This window comes from Hemitrygon akajei, chromosome 27, assembly GCF_048418815.1.
Source record: "Hemitrygon akajei chromosome 27, sHemAka1.3, whole genome shotgun sequence".
Classification (NCBI taxonomy): Eukaryota; Metazoa; Chordata; class Chondrichthyes; order Myliobatiformes; family Dasyatidae; genus Hemitrygon; species Hemitrygon akajei.
In genome coordinates this window covers 38,198,574-38,222,813 of record NC_133150.1, presented here as the reverse complement: position 1 = coordinate 38,222,813, position 24,240 = coordinate 38,198,574, and the positions used below count along the sequence as shown (strand labels likewise).

General features: G+C 45.8%; 1 protein-coding gene across 4 annotated transcripts in view; it reads left to right on the top strand.

The window, feature by feature from the left end:
* The window catches only part of LOC140717270 (transcription factor SOX-13-like), a 207,532-nt gene extending 184,715 nt beyond the window's left edge, over nt 1-22,817 (top strand). For all 4 annotated transcript variants that reach the window (XM_073030688.1, XM_073030686.1, XM_073030687.1 and 1 more), the window contains 5 exons: nt 1,148-1,263; nt 7,473-7,569; nt 8,330-8,494; nt 16,068-16,284; nt 19,022-22,817. In XM_073030688.1, coding sequence (XP_072886789.1) covers nt 1,148-1,263; nt 7,473-7,569; nt 8,330-8,494; nt 16,068-16,284; nt 19,022-19,307 — 881 coding nt within the window. In that variant the 3' untranslated portion in view covers nt 19,308-22,817. The remainder of the gene's footprint in view (nt 1-1,147; nt 1,264-7,472; nt 7,570-8,329; nt 8,495-16,067; nt 16,285-19,021) is intronic.
* Nucleotides 22,818-24,240: the final 1,423 nt, after the last annotated feature.

Sequence of the window (24,240 nt, the reverse complement as noted above, 5' to 3'; positions counted from 1 at the left end):
CCAGCAATAGATATATAAAGGCAGGAGTACAAAGAAAGATGCTTACTTATAGCTAATATGTAAAGAGCGTACATTGGTTAGCTGTATATGCTTTTCGTTATGTTTCTGCCTTTATGTATGTACTTGCCTTACTATGATGGATGACAACTTGATGTGTTAATTTTTTTTCAACCAATTAACCACACACATTCGCCTAGAGATCAAAATTTCTAATTATGTGGTCAGGGATGCAGGGGAAAATTAGAGAGGGAAGGGAACAGGGGGTTATACCAACGGTGTTCAATGAGGATAGGAGGGAGGGTGGAGGGGAGATTAAGTGCCAACTGGAAGGGCTGAGTGGCCTGTTGCTCCGCCATGCTTCTGATAGAATTCCCTCTCGGATTTTCATGCTTAGCCTCCCTGAGCCCTTCCCAATTGTTCCAGTGAGTGCCTTTCCCAAGTGGTGCATGGAGCTTGGAAAAATAGAGGGCTGTGGGTAACCCTAGGTGATTTCTAAGGTAAAGACACAGCTTTGTGGGCCGAAGGGCCTGTATTGTGCTGTAGGTTTTTCTATGTTTCTATGTTGCCTTTAATACGAGGGGTCCATTCCTCAGGAGAAAGAGGCTGTCCATATAACGGAACAGCAGGCAGGTCTCTCTGCCTTAACCCCTTCCAAGCACTGGATTGGATGACAGCTGACATGTGACCTGCATCCAAGTAAACACCTCTTCTCCTTATCCCCCAGTATCTCCTCTGGTGCAAAGTCAAAAATTCTTAAATTAATCTGACAGCAGTCGGTGTTCACAAACCAGATTTCCAAAGTTCTACCACCCCACTGTTGGTGGGAATATTTTCTGAGCTCATTCTCAAAAGCCACTGGCTTTAGATTGCTTAAGTGAAGCCTTCCGGGCCTGGAAGTAGTTTCTGTCTCACACCTGATGTCTGGGTGTAAGGCGAGGAGCAGGGGAGAGGCTGCAGTTGAGCATTGTTGTCCAGTTACAGGGGTTTTTGTGGTTAGGGCCCTGTCTGAAGATGACCTTCCATCTCGTTCCCAGGCACTTTTGCCTCGATGCCCCGTGGGCTGGTTCTGCCGAGCTTTGCTTATGTCTCCAGAAGTTGGGAAGCTGGCCGCGAGTTTACATTCCAGTTTCGTTTTTGTGCCCTCCAGGTTATCCGGTGGAGCAGGATACAGTCGGGAAGGCCACACAGAGTCCAAAGCAGATCTTTCTTGGGAAGAGTCGGGCAATGGAAAGCCCTGGTGCAAACAATGGCAGGAAGGAAAAGGTCAGTGTGGACCAGAGGAAAATGAATTTGACCTGCCTGTCCCCCTCCCTGAAGATCGTCACTGCCATTAACTCTCAAGCTGCTCATCACCTAGTCCTGACAGTGTAGTGGGCACTTCACCAATTTTGGCCTCTTACTCTGTCCACAGCCACTTGGACTTCCACGGTAACTCAAAGATTAGCCTTATTTGTCACATGGACATTGAAACGTACAGTGCAATGCTCGTTTCAAAGACCAACACAGTCTGAGGACTGAGTCCGGGGGCAGCCCACAAGTGTCGCCCTGCCTCTGGTGTCAATATAGCATGCCCACAACTTACTACCAACCCTAACTCACGTACCTTTGGAACGTGGGAGGAAACCGAATTACCTGGAGGAAACCCGTGTGGCATACGAACTCCTTACAGGCAGCAGACGTCAGCAGGAATTGAACCCGTGCCTCTGGTGCTGTAAGAGTGTTATACCAAGCCCTTCATAGGCACGCCAGATATCTGAACTAAAAGCCAAAAATACTGGAGGTACTTTAGATTAGATTAGATTCAACTTGATTGTCATTGTGCCGAGTACAGATACAAAGCCAATGAAATGCAGTTAGCATCAAACCAGAAATGCAAAGAATAGTGTTATTTACAAAATAACTGCAAATGAAAAGTAAGTGCTACAGCACACAAATATAAAAGTACTGAGACAGTACAATATGGGTGCAATACTGCTTAGCGTTGTGATGTGAGGTTCAGCAGGGTCACAGCCTCAGGGAAGAAGCCCTTCCTGTGCCTGCTGGTGTGGGAGCGGAGGCTCCTGTAGCGCCTACCGGATGGGAGGAGAGTAAAAAGTCCATGGTTAGGGTGAGATGCATCCTTGATAATGCTTTTTGCCCTGCCCAGGCAGCGTTTATGGTAGATGTTCTCAATGGTGGGCAATTGGGTGCCCATAATCCGCTGGGCAGTTTTCACCACCTGCTGGAGTGCTTTGCGGTCCGATGCGGGACAATTGCCATACCACACTGAGACGCAGTTGGTGAGTATGCTCTCAATGGTACAGCGGTAAAAGTCCGTCAGTATCCTGGGACAGAGGTGAGCTTTCTTGATGCTCTGCAGGAAATAAAGGCACTGTTGCACCTTTTTGATCAGGATGGAGGAGTTCAGGGACCAGGTGGGATCATCGGAAATGTGGACACCAAGGAATTTGAAGCTTGATACACGCTTCACTACAGCTCCCTTGATGTAGATGATGTGAGTGTGGACGTCAGCAGGTCAGGCAGCAACTGTGGAGGGAAGAGCAGTGTTAACATTTCAGGTTAATGACCTACCAAGAAAACCTGTCTGAATAAGTCTGTTGCCTGGGTCAGTTTTTGGTCAACACTCTTGTGGTGGGATGCTTGGAGACCAGAGATCTCCAGTGCTTGTAGGGCTGGGAGAGAATTTGTGGATGTGAATCTCCAAGAGAGGTTGGAGAAGGAAAGGTCAGGGGATATTCAAAATTCAAAGTAAATTTAATTTCCTGCCTTGAGATTTGTTTTCTTCCAAGCATTTACAGGGAAAAAATGCAATGCAATTTTATGAAAAAATGTACATGAACAGACAAAAAGAAGACAAACTGTAAATAATGATAATACTGACAACATAATATTTCACATAATCTGTATTTCCTTACAATATATTGGAAGGCCTTTTAGCTCATAAATCTATGAAGAAGCATTGCTGAAGGAAAAAGCATCACCAGGCCACAGCAACTTAATAAGGTGATCAAGGAGACGTCCAGAAAAGAAGCCATACATATATTTTATGTTGCCAAGGGAGAGTTAGCGGTGTTACACTCCCAGCTCTTGTAGATGTTCTAGATCACCAGAAAAGAGAGGTCAGGTTGAAAGAGGCAATTTCAGAGGCTGGGGTCCAGGCCGATGCCTGCTAGTGGTCAAGGATTTATGGATCAGAATTTCCAAAGCTCGTTGGACTGAGGAGAACTTGGCAATGGGAAGGAGAGAGACGAGGAAGTGGTTGAAAACAAGGATACGAATGCAGAACATAGAACAGTACAGGTCCTTTGGCCCACGGTGTTGTGTTGAACTTTTAACCTACTGTCAGATCAATCTGATCACAAACCAGAGAAAACCTGCAGAGGCTGGAAATCCAAGCAACACACACACACACACACACACACACACACACACACACACACACACACACACACACACACACACACACACACACACACACACACACACACATACACACACCTCCCCCCACCCCCAACAGGCCAGGCAGCACCGATGGGAAAATAAGTTACAGTTGACGTTTCGGGCCGAGACCCTTCTGTAGGACTGCAGAAAGAAAAGGCTGAAAAGTCAACAGATTTACAAGTTGGAGGTGGGGGGAGGGCCACCTTTTCACCTCCCCCACCTTTTAAATCTACTCCTCAACTGCCTGGCCTGCTGAGTTCCTCCAGCATTTTGTTTGTGTTGCTCAGATTAATCTAACCCTTTCCTCCCATATAACCTTTCATTTTTCTTTCATCCATATGCTTATCTTAAATGACCCTAATGTATCTGCCTCCATCATCACCCCTGGCATGCATTCACCCCTCACCACTCTCTGTTTTTAAAAAAAATCCTACCTCTGGCATCTTTTCTCCAATCACCTTAAAAGTATGTCCTCTCATTTTAGCCCTTGCCGTCCTGGGAGAAAGGTGTGGGCTATTGACTCTGTATATGCCTCTTATCATCATATATTACCTCAGTCAAGTCACTGCTCATTCTCCTTCACTCTAAAGAGAAAAGCCCTGGCTGGCTCAGCTTTTCTGCTACTGCGGTAGCATTAGCGGTCAGCGCAATGCTATTGCACCTTGGGGCACTGGAGTTTGCAGTTCAATTCCAACGTCTGAAAGAAGTCTGTACGTCCTCCCTGTGACTGTGTGGGTTTCCTCTGGGCGGTCTGGCCTCCTCCCACAGTTCATAGACGTACTGGTTAGTAAGTTAATTGGTCATTGTAGATTGCCCGGTGATTCCGCTAGGGTTAAATCAGGGGTTGCTTGGTGGCGTAGTTTGAAGGACCAGAAGAGCCTATTCCATGCTGTATCTCAATAAATAAATGTTCTCTAATCCAGACAGTATCCTGTCTCCACGGCAACCTCTCTAAAGCTTCTACATCCTTCCAATAATGAGGCAACCAGAAAGGAAGGCTAGTGTGGTTTAACCAGAGCTTTATAGAGCTGCCACACTACTTTGCAGCTGTCGGACTTATTCCCCAAAGTAAATACCCCAAACAATTAAAAACTGAGGCACAGCTGGGAGGGGGGAGGTTGCCAGCCCAAGTTGGGGAGGTGCGGAGGTCATGGATTGGCAGGACTTCCTGACGGCAGAGGTTGGGTGAGCGTGAGGTTATGCTGGGTGGCAGGTAGTCAGATGGAGTGCTGGATGACAATGACATGCACAAGTCTTCAGCCTCAGAGATCACAGATTTGCCCATTCTGCCTGTGACCATCCCTCAGGCTGCCCTAGTTCTCTCACGCATCCCAAAGACGAGTGAGACAGTAGATCCCCTTCTGTGTGGGCTAGTGGTAGACTCTGGGGGCAGTTGATGACAATGTGAGGAGAATAAATTGGGCTGGTGTCGGATTGATGTTGCCCTGTTGGCTTAAAGGCCTGAGTCCCTTCTGTCTCCCGGGGATACTGTGCCTATGGGAATCTGAGGTAGGCACACAAACAGTTAGTGATAGTTGCCCACTGATGCGTGTAAGGGGTCCCAGCAACTGGAATCTGCCCCCTCCACTTCCTGCTCATCCCCATTCACCTGCGGACTTCAGTCTGAAACCCCCTCCCTCCTACTCGCCAGTGCAGATTTATTATCTGTCTGGCTCGATCCTTTCCTCTCCACTTCTGTTGTTGCTCAACATGCAACCACAAGACCGACTTACTGAGCACCATGACCCCTTCTGGCAAGGAGGAGAACTGCTAGCAACCGCGTACATTCAACTATAGCACACAAGATTGAGACAAACGTACATTGAGACGCATGGGGAAATGTGCCATTCGTGTCATCTACCAACACAGTCCAAGGACGCGCTGGGGCAGCCCGCAAAAGTCACCGCACTTCTGGTGCTGACATAGCATGCCCACAACTTGCCCGTACATATTTGGAATATGCGAAGAAACCGGAGCACCTGGAGGAAACTCGCAAAATCATGGGAGAACCTAAAGATTCCTTACAGAAGACAGTGGGAATTGAACCTGGGTCACTCGTGCTGTAAAGCATTACACTACCCACTACACTACCATGCCATGCAAGTTGTATACATTGCCGCCACTCTCCTCACGAGTGCTTTTACGTAATGGATTCTGGTTAATTGGGACACACTGGGACAAGTACATTTTGGCCCAATTAAGTGACTGTCCCAATTAACCGAAGTTTCATGGAAATAGACAAAATAGTATAAAAATAGACAAACTACCGCTAAATGAGTAAGAAATTATGTATTTAAATGAAATACAAACCAAATTAGAACACAATCAATATTACTACAGTATTATAAAACTCTGTATTAGTTCCTAATAGTTATTGACAAGAAAAATCACTGTTCATTGAACATTGTCACACGCGACTGACGTTACTTAAAAAGTGCTTGCTCTGAGCTCAGTGTAGTGTCTAACAGCCAACAAGGTGCAACTGACTGACGCTCGTTAGAAACTGCACGGCCACAGTCTCCTGCTCCAATTAAGTGGCATAGTGTCGCAACTAAACTAAAGGAATCCCAGCTATTTTATTGGCTAGTCTTCGCTCTCCCAAAATAAGGAGCTGGCCTGATGAACTGATGGCCCAATTAAGTGGAGTCCTCTGTATATCCCACCCTACAGTGCCTCTGACCATTGCCTCCCTGCATCTTTGGATCTGCTTCCCCAGCATCCAGACATTCCTTCCCCAGGGTACAGTACCTCCTCGTCTTTGACCCTGTGATGTAGCAGTAGTAGAATAAAAACCTCAACAGTTCTTCATTAACTTCAGTAAATCACTGTAATGGAATAAAAATATAACAAAGACTATTTCTGAATTTAAGAGTTAATGCCAACGTTTTACAATTTTTTATCTAAAGGAAACAAATGATTAAAATAAAGAAAGATTAATCATTAATCCCCACCTCTCCCTTCTCTCCTTTTCTATTCCCCATTCTGGATCCCATTCTCCTCTTCTCGCCTGCCTATCACCTCCCTCTGGTTCCTTCCTTCTTCCCTTTCCCCATGGCCCACTCTTTCTCTCCTATCAGATTCCTTCTTCTTCTGTCCTTTACCTTTTCCACCTATCACCTCCAGGCTTCTCATTTCATCCAGCCACCCGGCTCCCCTCTCACCTGGCTTCACCTATCACCTGTCAGATTGTACTGCTCCCCAACCTTCCCCCCTTCCTTGCCAGTCCTGATGAAGGACCTTGGCCTGAAATATTGCCTCTTTATTCCTCTCCATAGATGCTGCCTGACCTGCTGAGTTCCATGCTCATATTGTGTATGTTACACTCTGTATAGGAGGTATCTAATAAAGTGGCCACTGAGTGCGTGTTTGTGGTCTTCTGCTGCTGTAGCCCGTCCACTTCAAGGTTCGAGACATTGTGCATTCTGAGATGCTCTTTTACACAAACTTGTTGGGACACAGGTTTATTTGAGTTACTGTCGCCTTTCTGACAGCTTGAACCAATTTGTCCATTCCCCTCTGACCTCTCTCATTAACAGAACCACAGAACTGCCATTCATAGGATATTTTTTTGTTTTTCGCACCCTCCTCTGTAAACTCTAGAGGCTGCTGAGCATGAAAATCCCAGGAGATCAGCAGTTTCTGAGATACTTAAACCACCCTGTCTGGCACAGACAATCATTCCAGGGTCAAAGTCATTTAGGTCCCATTTCTTCCCCATTCAGATGTTTGGTATGAACAACAAATGAACCTCTTGACTATCTCTGCATGCTTTTATGCACCGAATTGCTGCCATATGATTGGCTGATTAGATATTTGCATTAATCAGCAGGTGATGAGGTGTACCAAATAAAGTGGCCACTCGGTATAAGTTCACAGTATTTTTGCTTCATGAGGAAATGTTGCCCCATTAGAGGACTGTTGGAGAAAGTCTGCTGCATTGAGTTGGATTTTTACATGGTCAGGGGTGGGGGACTCTGCTCCTGCACTTATCTTCCTTAGGGAGTTCACTCTAACCATGCACCTCCCCACAGGACTCGAGGGTAACAGAGTCTCCACACGCAAAGCAAGGAGATGATGGCAGAGCAGCAAGTGGAAATGAGGACTTCAACATAAGCAACGACTCTGAAGGTATGTGGCATGAGACCCCCTTCCCCGGGCGGTGAGGGCGATGTCTTTCTCATCCCCGTCGCCACTTTCGTTAATGAGGAGTTTCTAGTGAACGAGAAGTTGAGTACAGCATATTCAGCCATTGTAACTCCTCCAAGAATAGCCATAAAGAGATATGTTGTGGAAACTGGCCATTTGGCCCATTTACTCTATGCTATCAACCACCAATTGACTTAAATCCTTGCTTTGTTATCTTTCCAATGTTTTCATGAACTTCCCCTCCGCTATGTTCTCACATTCACTATCATACAAGGGGTAATTTACACTGGACTATCAACCTACCAACCTACATATTGTTGGGTTATGGGAGGAAAACCATTGCAGACACAGGGAGAACAGACAAACCCCACATGGACCGCACCAGAGATCGGAATCAAACTGGGAACTACCGGAGCTGTAAGAATCACCTCTTCAAGCTTCACTGTGCCACCCCAGATAATATCAGCTTTGAACAATATTTCCTGTCATCCTTCTTAACTCCAATGAATTTGGAGCTATCCTGCTCAGTGCTTCATCGTAAGATGTGGCAGGGAACAGCATGGCAAACCTCATCGGGATTTCTTCCAACACAGCCATATCCTTGAGGAGACCAGAACTGGGCTCAGTGTCCCAGTTGTGGTAAGATCGCAAAACTCCATTGTTCTATACATGTCAATTCCCTTCAATGTTATAGGAAGCCAGCAAATACTCAGTCATAATCTATTTGTTTTTCTTCCGTCAGGAAATTTGGCTCTTCCCGGGGCAAAAGGCTATGAACCCAGAGGCAGCAATCACGAGCACATCAAGCGACCTATGAATGCTTTCATGGTTTGGGCAAAGGACGAGCGAAGGAAGATTCTTCAGACTTACCCTGACATGCACAACTCCAGCATCAGCAAGATACTGGGTGAGGAATTTGATTGTTCGGGCAGTGAAATTAGAGCTGGAGTGAATGTGAGGACATTTCCAGGGGTAGTCTATGAATTGGTGGGCCATCTTTCTAACTGTATTCCTACTTTCTGACTGAGGCCCTATTCTTTGTGACTTAGGATGGTGGTGAATATTGGTAGCTCAGGTTGAGGCATTTGATGCTACGGTGTGGCAGTTAGCTTTCAGGCGTTTCATCACCAGTTGAGGTGACATCCTCGGTGTGCAATTGCTGGTGTTTCCCTCTGGGAGTGCTCGCATTTATATAGGCCCCATCTATGAACCCCTAAGAGCCAGAGAAATGTGAACCAACAGAATTCAAAGGTCAACGAAGGGATAGCCAATCAGGACCAAGACAAGCAGATGAGGGCCTACATAAACACAAGCACTCCCAGCGAGGAACACCAACTGAGGATGTCACCTCGACTGGTGGTGGAACGTCTGCAAGCCAATTGCCAAGCTCAGCAAACACTGCAACATCAAACTCTTTGTGGTCCTTATAAATCAGGGGTTTGTAACCTAGAGTCCATGGACTCCTCAGTTAATGGTGGGACTCCGTGACAGAAAAAAGGTTAAGAGCTCCTGTCATAAATGAAATGGATGAGAACGTGGAAGCGTGGGGTAGTACGTCTGCCGATGATACAAAGCTTGGTGGTGCTGTGGATTGTGTAGAAGTTACAAAGGGACATTGATAGCTGGGTTGAGAAGTGGCAGATAGGGTTTCAATCCAGAAAAATGTGAAGCGATTGACTTTCAAAGGTCAAATGTGACAGCAGAAGATAGGGTTAATGGCAGAATTCTTAACAGTGTGGAGGAACAGAGGGATCTTGGGGTTTGCGTCCAGAGATACCTCCAAGTTTCAGGGTAACTTGGCATGGTGAAGGCGTATGGTGTGTTGGCCTTCATTTGTCGAGCGATTGAGTTCAAGAGCTGCAAGGTAATGCTGCTCTAAAAACATTCCTGAAGTATTTTGTTTGTAATATTGACCACACTCGGAATATGGTGTTTGCCTCATTAGAAGGAGGATGTGAAGCTGTAGAGAGGGTGCAGAAGAGATTGACCAGGAGCTGTCTGATTTAAAGAGGTTGTATAATGAGGATAGGTTGAGCAAGCTGGGGCGGAGAATGAGCAGTGACTTGATGATTATAGGCATAGGTCGAGTAGGCAGCCAGAGACTTTCCAAGGGTCCAAATCGCTAAAATGAGGGAGCATAACTTTAAGGAGTTTGGAGTAAATTATAGAGGGGGATGGCAGTGGTAGAGATTTTATACAGAGAGTGGTAGGTGGTGGTGAAGGTAGATACATTGGGGACATTTAAGGGACTCTTAGATAGGCACATGGATGGAAGAAAAATGGAGGCTTGTGTGGAAAAGATGGGCTGGATTAATCTTGGGGTAAGTTAAAGGGTTGGCATATCGTGGGCTGAAGGGCCTGTACTGTTCTATATAATACATCACATTAAGTTGTGAGGAAAGTTGATATGAACAAGTATGTCCATCCAATTTACCAAGTGACAATTTGAAGTTTGTTAGCTGGTTAGGGGAACTGGTGGGGTCAGTGGAGCAAGATGATTTCTGGTGGGTGGGAGTCCTTAGACAATCAGTTAGGGTTAGGACCGAGGGAGGAAGCAGTGAGGAGTCTCAAAATCTAAGACTGGTGAAAATGTGGATCTCGCTGCACGTATCGCAGTTGATGCAGGTAAACTGTTAATTATAAATCTAGCTTTGGATTTATTGTTAAACAAAGAGATTAAAGGCTACAGGGGAACTGCCAGGTTTATGGACACAATTCAGCCTTAATCTCATTGAAACAAAATAAACTGAAAGAGCTATGTAATCTATTCCTGATACTGTTTCCTTGTGCAGTTTCCTATCTTGCAAAGTCTCATTATACAATGGATGCAGTCGGCTCCTTTGGGAATATCAATCTGTTTGAACATGTTTCATTTCAAATGGGAATATTATTCTGTAGAAAGCAGTCCATTCATTGGGAATATAATCTCCAGTACACACACTACATTTAGAATGGGACTCATTGTTCATTTTGGTTGGGCTCCCACTCATTTCCTTAAAGGTCAATCCAGCGAAAGCATAATCTTCTGCATTGGGAGTCGGATTCAATCGAACTTGTCCGCAGATGCAGGAAACCTGAAATAAAACCGGAAAATATCGGAAACTGTCAGCAGGTCAAGTCAAGTCAAATTGCTTTTATTGTCATTTCGATCATAACTGCTGATACAGTACACAGTAAAAATGAAACAACGTTCCTCCAGGTCCATGGTGCTACCTGAAAAAACACAAAACTACACTAGACTACCTGAAACAACACAAAACTACACTAGACTATGTGAAACAACACAAAACTACACTAGACTACGTGAAACAACACAAAACTACACTAGACTACGTGAAACAACACAAAACTACACTAGACTATGTGAAACAACACAAAACTACATTGGACTATGTGAAACAACTATCCACTGCAGGGTCTTATGATCCGAGACGGTGCGATTTCCGAACCAGGCAGTGATGCAGCTGCTCAGGCTGCTCTCAATACAACCTCTGTAGAATGTGATAAGGAAGGGGGGGTGGGAGATGGACTTTCCTCAGCCTGCGCAGAAAGTAGAGACGCTGCTGGGCTTTCTTTGCTATGGAGCTGGTGTTGAGGGACCAGGTGAGATTCTCCGCCAGGTGAGCACCAAGAAATTTGGTGCTCTTAACGATCTCTACCGAGGAGCCGTCAATGTTCAGCAGAGGGTGGTCGCTCCGTGCTCTCCTGAAGTCAACAACCATCTCTTTTCAACACATACAAACAAGCTGGATGAACTCAGCAGGTCGGGCAGCATCCGTTGAAACGTTGACTGCTTGTTTCAACAGATGTTACCTGACCTGCTGAGTTCATCCAGCTTGTTTGTACGTGTTGATTTGACCGCAGCATCTGCACTGTACTTTGTGTTAGCCATTTCTTTTGTCCGGCAGAGAGAAAGAGGTTTTTGATCTTTCATCGGAGATGAGGAAAGTTAGAAATCAGAAATCTTGAAGAGAAGGGGGTTCATGGGAAGAACAAAAGACGTAATAAGATTGAGACCAGAAGAGACTCCCGCTGCTATAAGGAGTTTGTGTGTTCTCCATGTGGCCACGTGGGTCCGGTTTTGACCCACAGTCCAATGACCTACCAGTTGGTATGTTAATTGGTCACTGTAGATTGTCCTGTGATTAGGCTTGGATTAAATCAGGGGACGGCTGGGCAGCGTAGCTCGAAGGGCCAGAGGAGCCTGTTCTGCGCTGAATGGTGCTGGCTGAGAGAGAACGGCAGAGACTTGTAACTTGTATCTGGTCCGTGTAGAAAAAGTGTACATAGAACATAAAACAGTTACAGCACAGGACTGTTTGCACCATAACAGTAAAAACCAAATCAAAAATACACAAATACTAATCCCTCCAAACTACTCCATGTCCATATCCCTCCATCTTCCTCACATCTGTGTGCCTATCTAAATATCACTTAAAGCCTCTAATGTATTTGTGACTACCACCATACCAGGCATCCACCACTCTCTGAGCAAAATCTTATTCCTCACATCTCCCTTGAACCTACCCCATCACACCTTCAATGCATGCCCTCTGGTAATAGATACTTCTTCCCTGGGAAACAGATACTCCCTGTCTACTCCATCTATGCCTTTCATAATCTTGCAAAGCTCTATCAGATCTCCCTCCAGCCTCCGAAGCTCGGAAGAGATCATCCCAAGTCTTATCCAGCCTTTCATGATAGCTCATGCCCTCCCAAGTAGGAATAAAGGTCGTGAGCAGGAAAGAAACCAAAAATGCACAAAATTCAGATATAAATTGAGCGCATAGCAGGAAACTTTTTTCCTCAGGGCTGAAATTGGCAATACAAGGGGATATAATTTTAAGGTGATACCTTGGATACGTCTCTACCAAAGGAGGTGTAAGGCGCTTCTTCCTTCTGCTAGCCTGCCTGCAGGTCACCCTTGGGCAAGTTGTAGCCCCTGATCAGGGTCACATGAAGCCATGGGAGCAGCTAGTGCATGGCACAAGCCCTGGTTATGCGACCACTGACACCAGGCAGGCAGCCTCTGAAGATATTGATAGTGGCATCTTGTAAGGACACTGCCCAGAAGAAAGCAATGGCAAACACAGCTGTAGAATAATTTGCCAAGAACAATAATGGTCGAGACCATGATCGCCCACGTCATACGACATGGCAGATGTCATATGACGTGGGTGGGGGGTATGTCAGAGGTAGGATTTTTTTACCCAGGGAGTGGTGACTACATGGGGCCAGGGGTGATGGTCGAGGCAGATACATTCGGGGCACTTAAGAAACTCTTAGGCACATGAATGATAGAAAAGTGAAGGACCATGTGGGAGGGAATTGTTAGATTGATCTGAGATTGGGTTAAAAAGTCAGAGCAATCTCACGGGCTGAAGGGCCTGTACTGTGCTGTAATGTTCTATAAAACACTGTGGACGCTGGAAGTCTGAAATAAAAATAAATGTTGTATGTTCCAATAAAATAATCAGAATCTCTGCTCCAGTAATGTTAGTATGAAACCAAAGTCTGAAACTGTTTATAGGGGTTGCTGCAGAGTGAATGCTGGACAATGATTTGTTAAAAGGCTGCTCCATGGAGGTTGGAGTAGAAGTTTGTTTAGTCAGTGCAGAACATGGCAGAGTGCCCGGGACACCTGCAACTCTCTCAAATCTAATCAGTAGTACATTGATCCTGTTGATTCATGTGCGTGCGTGAGATACGTGTGCTATCTTCACTGGCATGTGTTCAAGCTAAGTGCTTGGGATGAATAATTAATACAGTGGAAATACAGAGCTGCCGGTCGCCAGCGTTTTATCGGCAGTTTGAATTGCTGAGTTAATTGCAGCACTTTAACTGGAGCTTTCTCCAGGGAGCCCTAGATATCAGATGGGATCTTGCTGACGGGTAACCAGTGCTTCCAAATTCTCCAACTCCTCTCTGCGCCCAATCCCAGGCAGGCATTCGAGGGGTCCTGCAGGTCAGACCCTGTTGCCTCGTGTAGTCTACAGTGGGATGCTGCCAAACTGCCGGAGGAGTCCAGAAGCACTTTGGTGCGATACCCCAGCTTCAAAAGGCGATGCCTCAGAAAGGTGGCATCTGTCATTAGGAACCCTCATCACTCCAGACCTGCCCTCTCCTCATCGTTAGCATCAAGGAGGAGGTACAGGAGCCTGAGGGGGCACACCCAATGCTTTAAGAACATCTTCTTCCTGGGAGTTCACATCATGGATGGCCTCACTTGGTCCCTCAATAAGAAGGCACAGCAGTGCCTCCACTTCCTAAGGAGATTGAGGCAAGCGACGTTCCCAGTCCCCCATCTTCACTGAATTTTACAGGAGCAGCATTGAGAACATCCTGACAAGCTGCATCTCCATCTGGTATGGAAGCAGCTGAGCATCGGATCGGAAGTCCCTACAAAGAATTGTGAGAATGGCCGAGAGGATCACAGGGGTCTCCCTACCATCCATCAGGGACATTTATCAGGAGTGCTGTGTTCTCCGGGCCCTTAACATTATCAAAGATCCCACCCATCAAGCATCCTCTTTGGTTTTCTACCATCAGGCAAGAGACTCTGATACACAAAAAAAAATAGTCGGGATGGGGAACAGCTTCTTCCCTCAGGCCATTAGGCTTCTGAATTCCCTGCCGCATCATATTTGAAAGTGTTACCAGTTAATTTGTTCTGTACCTTATAATATTTAACTTATGTCCTTTACTTTGTTTATTTATGTGTAATTCATCTGTAGATTTTATCCTTACTTTCATAAGTTATTGTGTGTTCTGTGTACTACAGTGCTTTAAGCACTGGTTTGAAACACTATCTAATCTGTACATGTATGTAATTAAGTGACAATAAATTTGACTTATTCCCCGCCACCATCAGATTTCTGAATGGACAATTAGCCCATGTACAGTACCTCACAACTTTTTGCTCTCTTTTTGCACTAGAGTGTGTGTGTGTATAAAAATTGTAATTTATAGTTTTATTGTTATGTATTACAATGAATTGTTACCTCAAAACAAATTTCATGACATATGCCTACGGTCTTGAACCTGATTCTGATTCTGATTTTCATTGAACCCTTGAAAGAGCAAAATACCAGGGGTGTGGATAGAGTAAATACAAGCAGGTTTTTTCAGCTGAGGTTGGGTAAGACTAGAAGTAGAGATCATGCGTTAAGGTCAATGGGTTGAGCTGCAGTTGATGTCCTACAGGATAAAGGAAAAAACTCTGTCCATTTTGCTTTCATGTTTGTAATTACTCATTATTGCTTCAATTAATTTTAGTTTTTAAATGTATTTAATTCTTACTCAATTCAATCACATTTTGGGATTGGAATTGGTTTTGGTTTATTTTTGTCATGGGTACTAAGTTGAAATGGAAAGCTTGTCTTGCGTACTGTTCGTATAAATTAATTCAATGCAGAGTGCATTGAGGTTGAACAAGGTAAAGCAATGGCAGAATGAAGAGTAACAGTACACAGAAAGTGCAGTGCAGGAGTAAGATCATAACGAGGTAGACTGTGAGGTCAAGAGGCCCCTTATCATACGACAGAAACATTCGATAGTCTTGAAACAGCGGAGTAAAAGCTGTCTTTAAGCCTGGTGGTGTGTGCTTTCTGGCTTTTGTATTTTTGAAAGAATGTCCAGGGTAGGTGGGGTCTTTGATTGTTCAGGCTCCTTTGCTGAGGCAGCAAGAAGTGTAGAGAGAATCGATGGAGGGGAGGCAGGATTTCATGAGGTGTTGACCGCATGTGACCACAACTCTCTGTGGTTTCCTGTGGTCACAGGCAGAGCAGTAGCCGCACCAAGCCATGACGCTTTGCTTTCAGCAGTGTACTGATAAAAATTGGCAAGAGTAGACTGGGTGAGTAGCCTCCTGAGCAAGTAGAGGTGTTGGTGAGCTTTGATGTCTTTGTGGTTGGATTGGACTATTGGTGATGTTCATTCCTAGGACCTTGAAGCTCTCAATCCTCTTGATCTTTGCACCAACTGTACAAGGCCAAATAGATATCTTCTCCCACCGATCCCTATTGTTTGTGGCTCCAACAGTCAGAGACCCTCTCAGTCCACATCCTCACAATATCTGTGGGGTGCAGAGGACTGCAGTCTGTCCTTGGGGGCCACTGGGGTGAAGCGAGTTAGTATCGCACCCTGTAACAGACTGGGGTTCCGATTTATTTATCAATGACGGCGCTCAGGAATGCTGCTCTCCCTCAAGATGGCACTCTGCTGCCTGCCCCAACCTTGACTGTTCTTGCTGTTCACCCACTCTGACCAGTAGGGAAATAATCCCTGTGTGTTTACTGCTGACTGCATTTTGCCTGCAGTTCAAACTGTCAATTCTTCTTGCCGTGGGCAGAAATTAACGCGCAAAAAATCCGTCACTGAATGTTCCCTTGTTCCGCTATCCTAGCATCGATTCTGGGCCAGATGCAATGAGCTGTAGTAGCAGCATGTGTTGACACTGGGCCCTGTGTCTGATTTTCCAGGCTCGCGCTGGAAGGCCATGTCAAACATTGAGAAGCAACCCTACTACGAGGAGCAGGCAAGGCTGAGTCGCCAGCACCTGGAGAAGTATCCAGATTACAAGTACAAGCCTCGGCCAAAGCGGACCTGCATCGTGGACGGGAAGAGACTGAGAGTCGGGGAGTACAAGGCTCTGATGAAGTACAGACGGCAGGAAGTGCAACAGTGTTACTCTGTTGGGTGAGTAGATCTGACAGCCCAGAGGGAAAACTTTCTCCAAGTCAGGGGGATCTTCAGTGACCGTCCGCCCTTGAACTGGGTGCCACACCCTGTCACCTCCTGGGGCAGCTGAGACTCCACGTAGATCAGGAGTCACCTTGGCCTGGTCAGGTAGAAATGGAACGCCAGTGGCTCCGTAATCATCACTGATAAGAGCCATCAGGGACGGCACTGTAGTGCAGTTGCCTCACAACACTATAGAAACCCCAGTTCAACCCACGTCTGGTGCTGACTGTGTGGAGTTTGCATGTTCTGGGACCAACTGTGAATTCCAGTTTCCTTCCACCTCCCAAATTCAGCAGAATTGACAGCCTCACCTTTCACCTGCCTGTTTATACCACTTCCTCTCCCCCTATTCCCCCCGCCCCTTCCTGAACTTCTTATCCTAACTTCAACCTCCTTCCTCTCCATTCCTGATGAAGGGTCTTAGCCCAAAATGCCAAATGTTTATTCCCCTCCATAAATGCTGTCTGACCTGCTGAGTTCCTCCAGCATTTTGTCTGCGTGTGTGTTGGGATATTTGCCCTGTGTTGTGCAGGTGAATGGTAGAATCTTGGGAAGAAGAGATGAGAACACAGGGAGAAAACACGGGATCAGAGCAGTCGATCTTTGGTGTGAACTTGATGGGCCAAATGGTGTACGATTCCGTGGTTAAATTGGAGAAGCAAGCGTTGTTATGGGATCTGGGTTATTTGTTCGGACAGGAGAATCCAGGCTTGTTCTCCTTCGAGCAGGGTAGTTTGAGAGAGGGCATCTGATAGAGGTATTTAAAAATTATGAAGGATCTGGTCAGATGGGAAAGAAACTATTCTTCTTGAAGGACGGGTGAAGAACAGGAGGGCACAAAAGGAAGGCGATTGGTCTCCAAAGGTTCTTCTGCCAGAAAGCTGCCTACAAGAACTCCCATGTGGCTGAGAACCTCATAATTTTGGAATGATTTATGTGATTCCAAGCCCAAGCTCTATTAATAGATAATTAATTAATATTGCTCCGAAGTTATCTGATCATATTTCAGTCATAACAATAGGCTGGGATTGTTGTCTTTGGAGCAGAGGAAGCTGAAATGGGACCTGATTGAGCTGTACAAAATTATGAGGGGCATAGATAGGGGAGAGGGTGAGAGACCTTCCCTCCCCCCCCCCCCCCACACTGGAGAGATGTCTAAAAACACCAGTTTTAAGCACATGGCTTAATCACAGAAGCTTAAACACATTGGTGGTATCTTTAGGAGGTGTTGGCTCAAGTGGCAACATTATCATCCATCACCCAGGCCGTACAATTTTTGCACAGCAACTGTCAGCCAGCAGGTACAGAAGCTTGAAGTCCCAATAACAACTACTTCCCTTTAACCATGTAGTTCTTGAACCAACCAGCAAAACCCGAACCACTCACTATCACAACACTATGACCATTTTAAGCAAAAGAGATTCTGCAGATGCTAAAAGTCTTGAGCAGGGTGTATAAAGTCCCTGAATAACCCAGAAAGTGAGGCAGCATTTATGAAGGGGAATACAGTTGATGTTGGAGGCTGAGACCTTTTGTCACGACTCATTGCTATTTTGACCAAAGTTCAAAGTACGTTATTATCAAAGTATGGAGGTTATACAACGTTCAGATTTGTCTCCTAACAGGCAGCCCCAAAGTAGAGAAACCCAAAAGAACCCAATTAAAAGAAAAAACTGTCAAACACCCAACATGCAGAGAAAAAGAAAATCATGCAGACAAAAAACGCAACCAAATAGCACTCTGAACTGAAGTCCTCAAAGTGAGTCCATCCACAGACCCTATCTATCTCAGCTCGGAGCACAGCCGTGTGCCGAACCTCCCACCCCTTCGCCTGACACCCTGACCTTTACACAAACAAGAGAAAAATCTGCAGATGCTGGAAATCCGAGCAACACGCACAAAATGCTGGAGGAACTCAGCAGGCCAGGCAGCATCTACGGAAAAGGGTACAGTCGACATTTCAGGCCAGGACCCTTCTTTAGGTGTGGCCTTTTCAATTACTTTGCACTACGATAGAGAATCTTGGAGCATGTAAAAAGGACTTTGGCCCAACTTGTCCCTGCCAACTGTGTGGCTCGTAAATCTAAACCCACCTGCCCACGTTTGGTCCACAGCCCTTGAACCCCTCCTACCCACTTTCAAAGAATCTACTATTTCTGACGGTTCATTTCAAAATCTCACCACCCTTTGCATGAAGAAGCTACCTTGATGTCTCTTTCAAACCTGCACCTCCTCCCTGGGAAATAGACTTTAATTTTCTAATTGCATATAATTCAGTATAATTTATGTTTGATTTGCGCTTTCGTTATGTATGTTGTGTATCTAATGTTTTGTGCCTGAGCTGCTGATGCAAGCCAGCTTTGCCATTGCAGATGTTTCTGCATGTACTTGTGCATGTGACAATAAGCTCAACTCTGAATTGGACTAAGGTGAGGAGTAGAAACATTGGTGGGGTAGAGGTTTTCTGAGGAAAATCTTTCATCCAGAGAATGGTTGGAATCTGAAGCCCGTTGCTAGGGAAGGTAATGAAGGGCAGGTACATCTAAAAAGAATCTGGACCGTCCAAGACTGCAGAATAAGTGCTGGTAAATGGGATTGGCAGACATGGTCAGTATGGATGTGATGGGCCAAAGGGCCTGTTTCTATGAGCTGATGGAACGTTCACTATATTTCGCGCTGCTCACTTCCACAGGCAGCAAGACCAGGTTCACCTGCACCCCTCGGAGATGATGTACCCCGGACAGCTTGGGATGGGCTCCATCCCGGTACAGCAGGCAGTGTCGGAACAGTACCGAGCCTGCAGCCCTGACCCCAGCATGCCTGTAATCCTGAACACGCGGAGCCTCAAGTCAGAGCAGGCGGACATGAAGGAAGCGCAGCTCTCCGAAGCCAACGGGGAGATGTACGAGTACGGCGAGGAGGACGATTCCGATGTGGAATATCGCAGCGATGGCGAGCACGTCGTGCTGACTGACTAATGGCAGCCATCGCTCTTGTCGGTGAACGATATGAACCTTTCCAGCGATAGCTGGGCCACTGTGTTTCTCCTGTCCTCCCCCGGCTGAGCAGAGCAGCCTGGGGAGGTCTTACTGATCAGATCTGGGAATGGAGGGCAGATTGGGGCGTTGAGAGGGGAGGAGGCCGTTAATCTGCCCCTCAAGTTCATCGCAAATCTGCTCACTTCACGGAGCTTTGAAGGACACCAGGATGGAAGGCAGAGGTCAGTGAGCTAGGACGGTGTGAGTGCAGTCAGGACAGATGAAACATCTCCTGTGTATGATTACTCGGGTCTCCCGTCTACTCCCTTGTTTCAGTCCAGGACGTGAAATTCACACAGCCCAGTTAATTGATGATTTGTAGGACTTTCCCCAACAACAGAGTCCAGTCCCATTGACAAGAGGGCACCACAGCCACCATGTCTTTGAAAGCCCTTGCAATGAGCTTTCCAATTGCTCCTTTCCCCAGAGGCTTTGGACTTACTCCTTTGCAAATATATATGTCCCAATATCCCAAACCGGACTCAACTAGTTACTGTGGATGAGCTGGCCAATTCTATCCCATCAAGGCATGATCCCAGTCCTTTCATTGGCAACCGGATTGACCATTCCTGGCCTGGTTGTTGTTCTATGAACCATTCCCCACCCCTGCTCCGGTCCTAGGTTCTGTCAAGAGTTCGCCCAAGAGAGACAGTGGAACAGTTTCACAGAGCTAGCGTGAACACAGCCACGCTGTCACCGGAACGTTAATACCCAACGTAAGCAGAAGGCATTCTGTAGATGCTGGCATTCCAGAGCAACACTCACACGGGAGGAACTGAGCAGATCAGGCAGCATCAATGGAGAGGAATGAACAGTCAACGTATCCGGGCTGAGACTCGTCAAATAGGACATTTGATCTTTCAGTTTCACGGTTACACCTGCGATTCCCAAGTACAACTTCCTTAGCTGCCTTTTTGGATGAGGCCGCACCCACGGTCATGGCCATTTTGTGCATCTCCGCTAGCATCATGGACCCATAGAGTCGTGCACCTTCCACCCATCTCAATCATGCTGACTGTGTTGCTCTGTGAGATGGTCCACATTTGGCCCATGGCCCTCTAAACCTCTCCTGCCCACGAAACCATCTGCCTGGCTTTTAACGCGTCGCTCATGTGCCCACCTCAGCCGCTGTTTCTGGCAGCTCATTCCAGACTTTACGTGAAGTAGTTGCCACTAACATCCCTTTTCGATCTCTTGCCTCTGATCTTAAGCCGATGCTTTCTTGTTTTTAGCACCAGCTCCCTGGGAAATAGACTATATGCCTTCACCCTGTCTCATGAACTTACATACCTCTATCAGGTCACCCCCCCCCCCCATCTCCTCCATTCAAGGGAATGAAGTCCTAGTATATGTAACCTCTCCTGATATCTCAGGTCCCCATAGTGCAGGCGACATCTTGGTAAGAGTCAAACCCAATTAGAGCTCTCATATGCTGGCAGATTCAAATCCTCCCACCATTTCCCCCTCCCCCTCTGTTTTCTTAGCAGCCTTTTTTTGCCACAGGTGGGGGCAAATCCCTTATTGTTGTACTTTCACGGGGATTATAGCCTGATACTGGACCATCTCTACAGTTGTAGATGGAATGGATTGCTCTAGTTTATGGTTGACACCCTGTCCCTGCCAGCCAATCAATGAGCTGCTCTCTTGGTCACATGGTGCAAGAGAAAGCTGGCCTGATTGGATGGGAAAGATTCCCACTGCATGCTGGACACAGAGACTCCTCAAATACTGCTGTTCCCTCAGGTACTCAATGGTATGTTTTGAATAAAAGATGTCAATATTTGTATAAAGAGTTAAAAAAAAAGTAAGATTGCGACCTGTTTACTGTGTGTTTGTGTGTATGTGTGTGTGCGTGCATGCGCGAGTATATTTTCTAACTGCAAGGGCATTCTTCAGTTTCTCCTCCTCCAAATCTCAGCTGAGAAATGGCTGTCAATACAGGGCTTTAATTTATTTTGTTTTCAGGGTCTATTAACCGTTTCTGCCCTGGTCATTCTGTTTCCATTCAGTCCAAGAGAGCTTGGTGTGGGGGTATTCAGACCTCTTTGATCACGTTAAAGGAGCCTCGACCTAGGCTACAGCAACTTTGAGAAAGGTTTTTATAAATTGTATTTGCTGTAATCTTTCTACTTGCTATTTTTCCCTTTACTCTAATTAGATAATGTTTTCCAGAGAAAGGGGAGGTAGCATAAACACATTAAGACATACAAAAAAACTGGATGAACTCAGCAGGCCAGGCAGCATCTATGGAAAAGAGTAAACAGTCGACGTTTCGGCCCGAGACCCTTTACCAGTCCTGATGAAGGGTCTCGGCCCGAAATGTCAACTGTTCACTCTTTTCCGCAGATGTTGCCTGCCCTCCTGAGTTCTTCCAGCGTTTTGTGTGTGTTGCTGGGATTTCCAGCATCTGCAGAGTTTCTCTTGTTGGTGTTTGGAGGCTGGCTGTCAAACTGTGTTTGATGATGCTCCTGTAAAGCAGGTTTTGAAGGTGTGTTACTGCAAAAGCCATTTTGCTGTCGGGCTGTTGTAAATTGACATCAGTAACACTTGGGAATGGTGGATAGTCTGATCACAGACTGGCAAGTCAGTGCATTGATCTCAGAAATGCTAAGGATGGCCTGCAGACACTTGGGCAAAGTGACTTTTCTATACTCACCTATCTATCTCCATCACTCTCCATCTCCATCTCTATCTCTCTGTCTCTATCTCTCTTTATCTCTATCACAATCTGGCTATCTCTCTATCACTCTCTGCCTCTCTCCTTCCCCACACCAGCGACCTGTGGAAACCTGATCAATATTCTTTCTGTTTCTTCAGCATCAACTTTCTTCTGTCTGTGCATGTACATGTGAGAGTGTGTGTGTGCGTGTGCGCGCGTGTTTGCATGCTTCCTCTGCCCTGAGCAAATTGTGTGCAATTGTGTTGTATAGACCAGTCAATGCAAGTCGTTGCAGAATAATGTTACAAAGAAATTAAACTTGTAATACTTTTTTTTTAAATCAACTTTTTCAGTGTTTTTAGTTTCTGTTAATTTGGGAGGGAGGGAAGATTGGAAGCCAATTGTGAAATACTGTTCCCTTAGCTTGAAGTTTTACCTCCTTTTGAGATTTTGAGTTTGGAGTGACGGATCAAGATTTCTCTGTTACATGGCGTGAGACCTTATCAAACTTTTAATTTAAGTGTACATTTGTTCTCTTTGTGACCTGCTCCACACAGGCCCTGACAAATGCTTGTACGTAGATCGTACTGAATTCATTACCAAAAGCTGTTGTGGCATGACAGCATTTCATTTAAGATGATAATTGGATATAAAAAATTGACAATGTGAATCTGTTTTGATTTATACAGTGTAATATATGACCATGTTTCTGTTAACAAGAGAAGAGATCTCCCATTAGGGGTGATTTAAATTTATTAGTACATTCAAAATAAAGTAGAAAATGACAACTACTTGTTCTCTTTGACTTTTATTTCCTGACTTCAGCTGCAAAATAGAAGGTGTTTTGTCTTGGGATTGAAATCGGAGAAAAAGTTGGAGATGTTCTGCAGGTCAGGCAGCATCAGCTGAGGTAGAAACAATTCAGGTCCTCTGTCCATATATGGAATAGAGAACACAGCCAGCAAGGAGCTTCAGAGTGGACTAAAAGGGGACGCTGGGAGTAGGATTAAAGAAAATCCCAAGGCATTCTACACGTACATGAAGGACAGGAGGATGGTCAGTGAGTGTCAGCAAATGTCATTCATTTCTGGAGGTCGAGAATATAAAAGCAAGGATGAAATGTTGAGATTTTATAAAGCACCAGTGAGACCCCACCTGGAGTACTGTGAGCAGTTTTGGACCCCATATCTTAGAAAGGATGTGCTGCAACTAGAGCCGGTTCAAAGAAGGTTCATGAAAATGATCCCAGGATTGAACGGCTTGTCGTATGAGTGTTTGATGACTCTGAAATTCAGAAGATTGAGAGGTGACCTCGTTGAAGCCTATTGAATGGTCTTGAAAGAGTGGATGTGGAGTGGATGTTTCCTATGGTGGGAGAATCAAAGACCAGAGGTCACAGCCTCAGAATTGAGGGGCATCCTTTTAGAGCAGAGAGGAGGAGAATTTTCTTTATCCAGAGAGTGGCGAGTGTGTGGAGGCCAAGTCTTTATGTATATTTAAGACAGAGGTTGATAGATCCTTGATTGGTCATGGCATGAAGGGATACGGGGAGATTGGTGCTGAGAAGAGAATTGGATCAGCCATAATGAAATGGCAGAGCAGACTCGATGGGCCAAATGGCCTAATTCCGCTCCTATATTTTATGGTCTTGCCTTTTACCTTGCATGCAGGATCGTGGCATGAAATAAGTCTGTTGTATTTCAAAAAGCCATCATCATCTTATGTGCCATGTTGCATTAATGTGGGCAACCATGGTCTTATACATGACTCTTCTACAGAAGTGGTTTGCCATTGCCCTCTCCTGAGCAGTGTCTTTACAAGATGGGTGACCCCAGCCATTGTCAACACTCTTCAGAGATAGCCTGCCTGCCATCAGTGTTCGTATAACCAGGACTTGTGATATGCATCAGCTGTTCGTATGTCCATCCATCACTGCTCCCAGGGCTTCACATAACCCTGGTTGGGTGGGGTGAGGGGCAGGGCTAAGCAGGTGCAACACCTTGCCCAAGGGTGTCCTGCAGGCTGGCGGAGGGAAGAAGCGCCTTACAACTCCATTGGTAGAGACCTCGCCACCCAACAGTAATGCCCGATGTATACCTGTTGAGAGTCAATCACATTAGCTTACTCTTGCTGTGTTAATGCTATGTAAACTAGATTGAATGCAATATGTATGTACTCATACTCGCTTCAGGCATTTCTGTTCCTACGGATCAA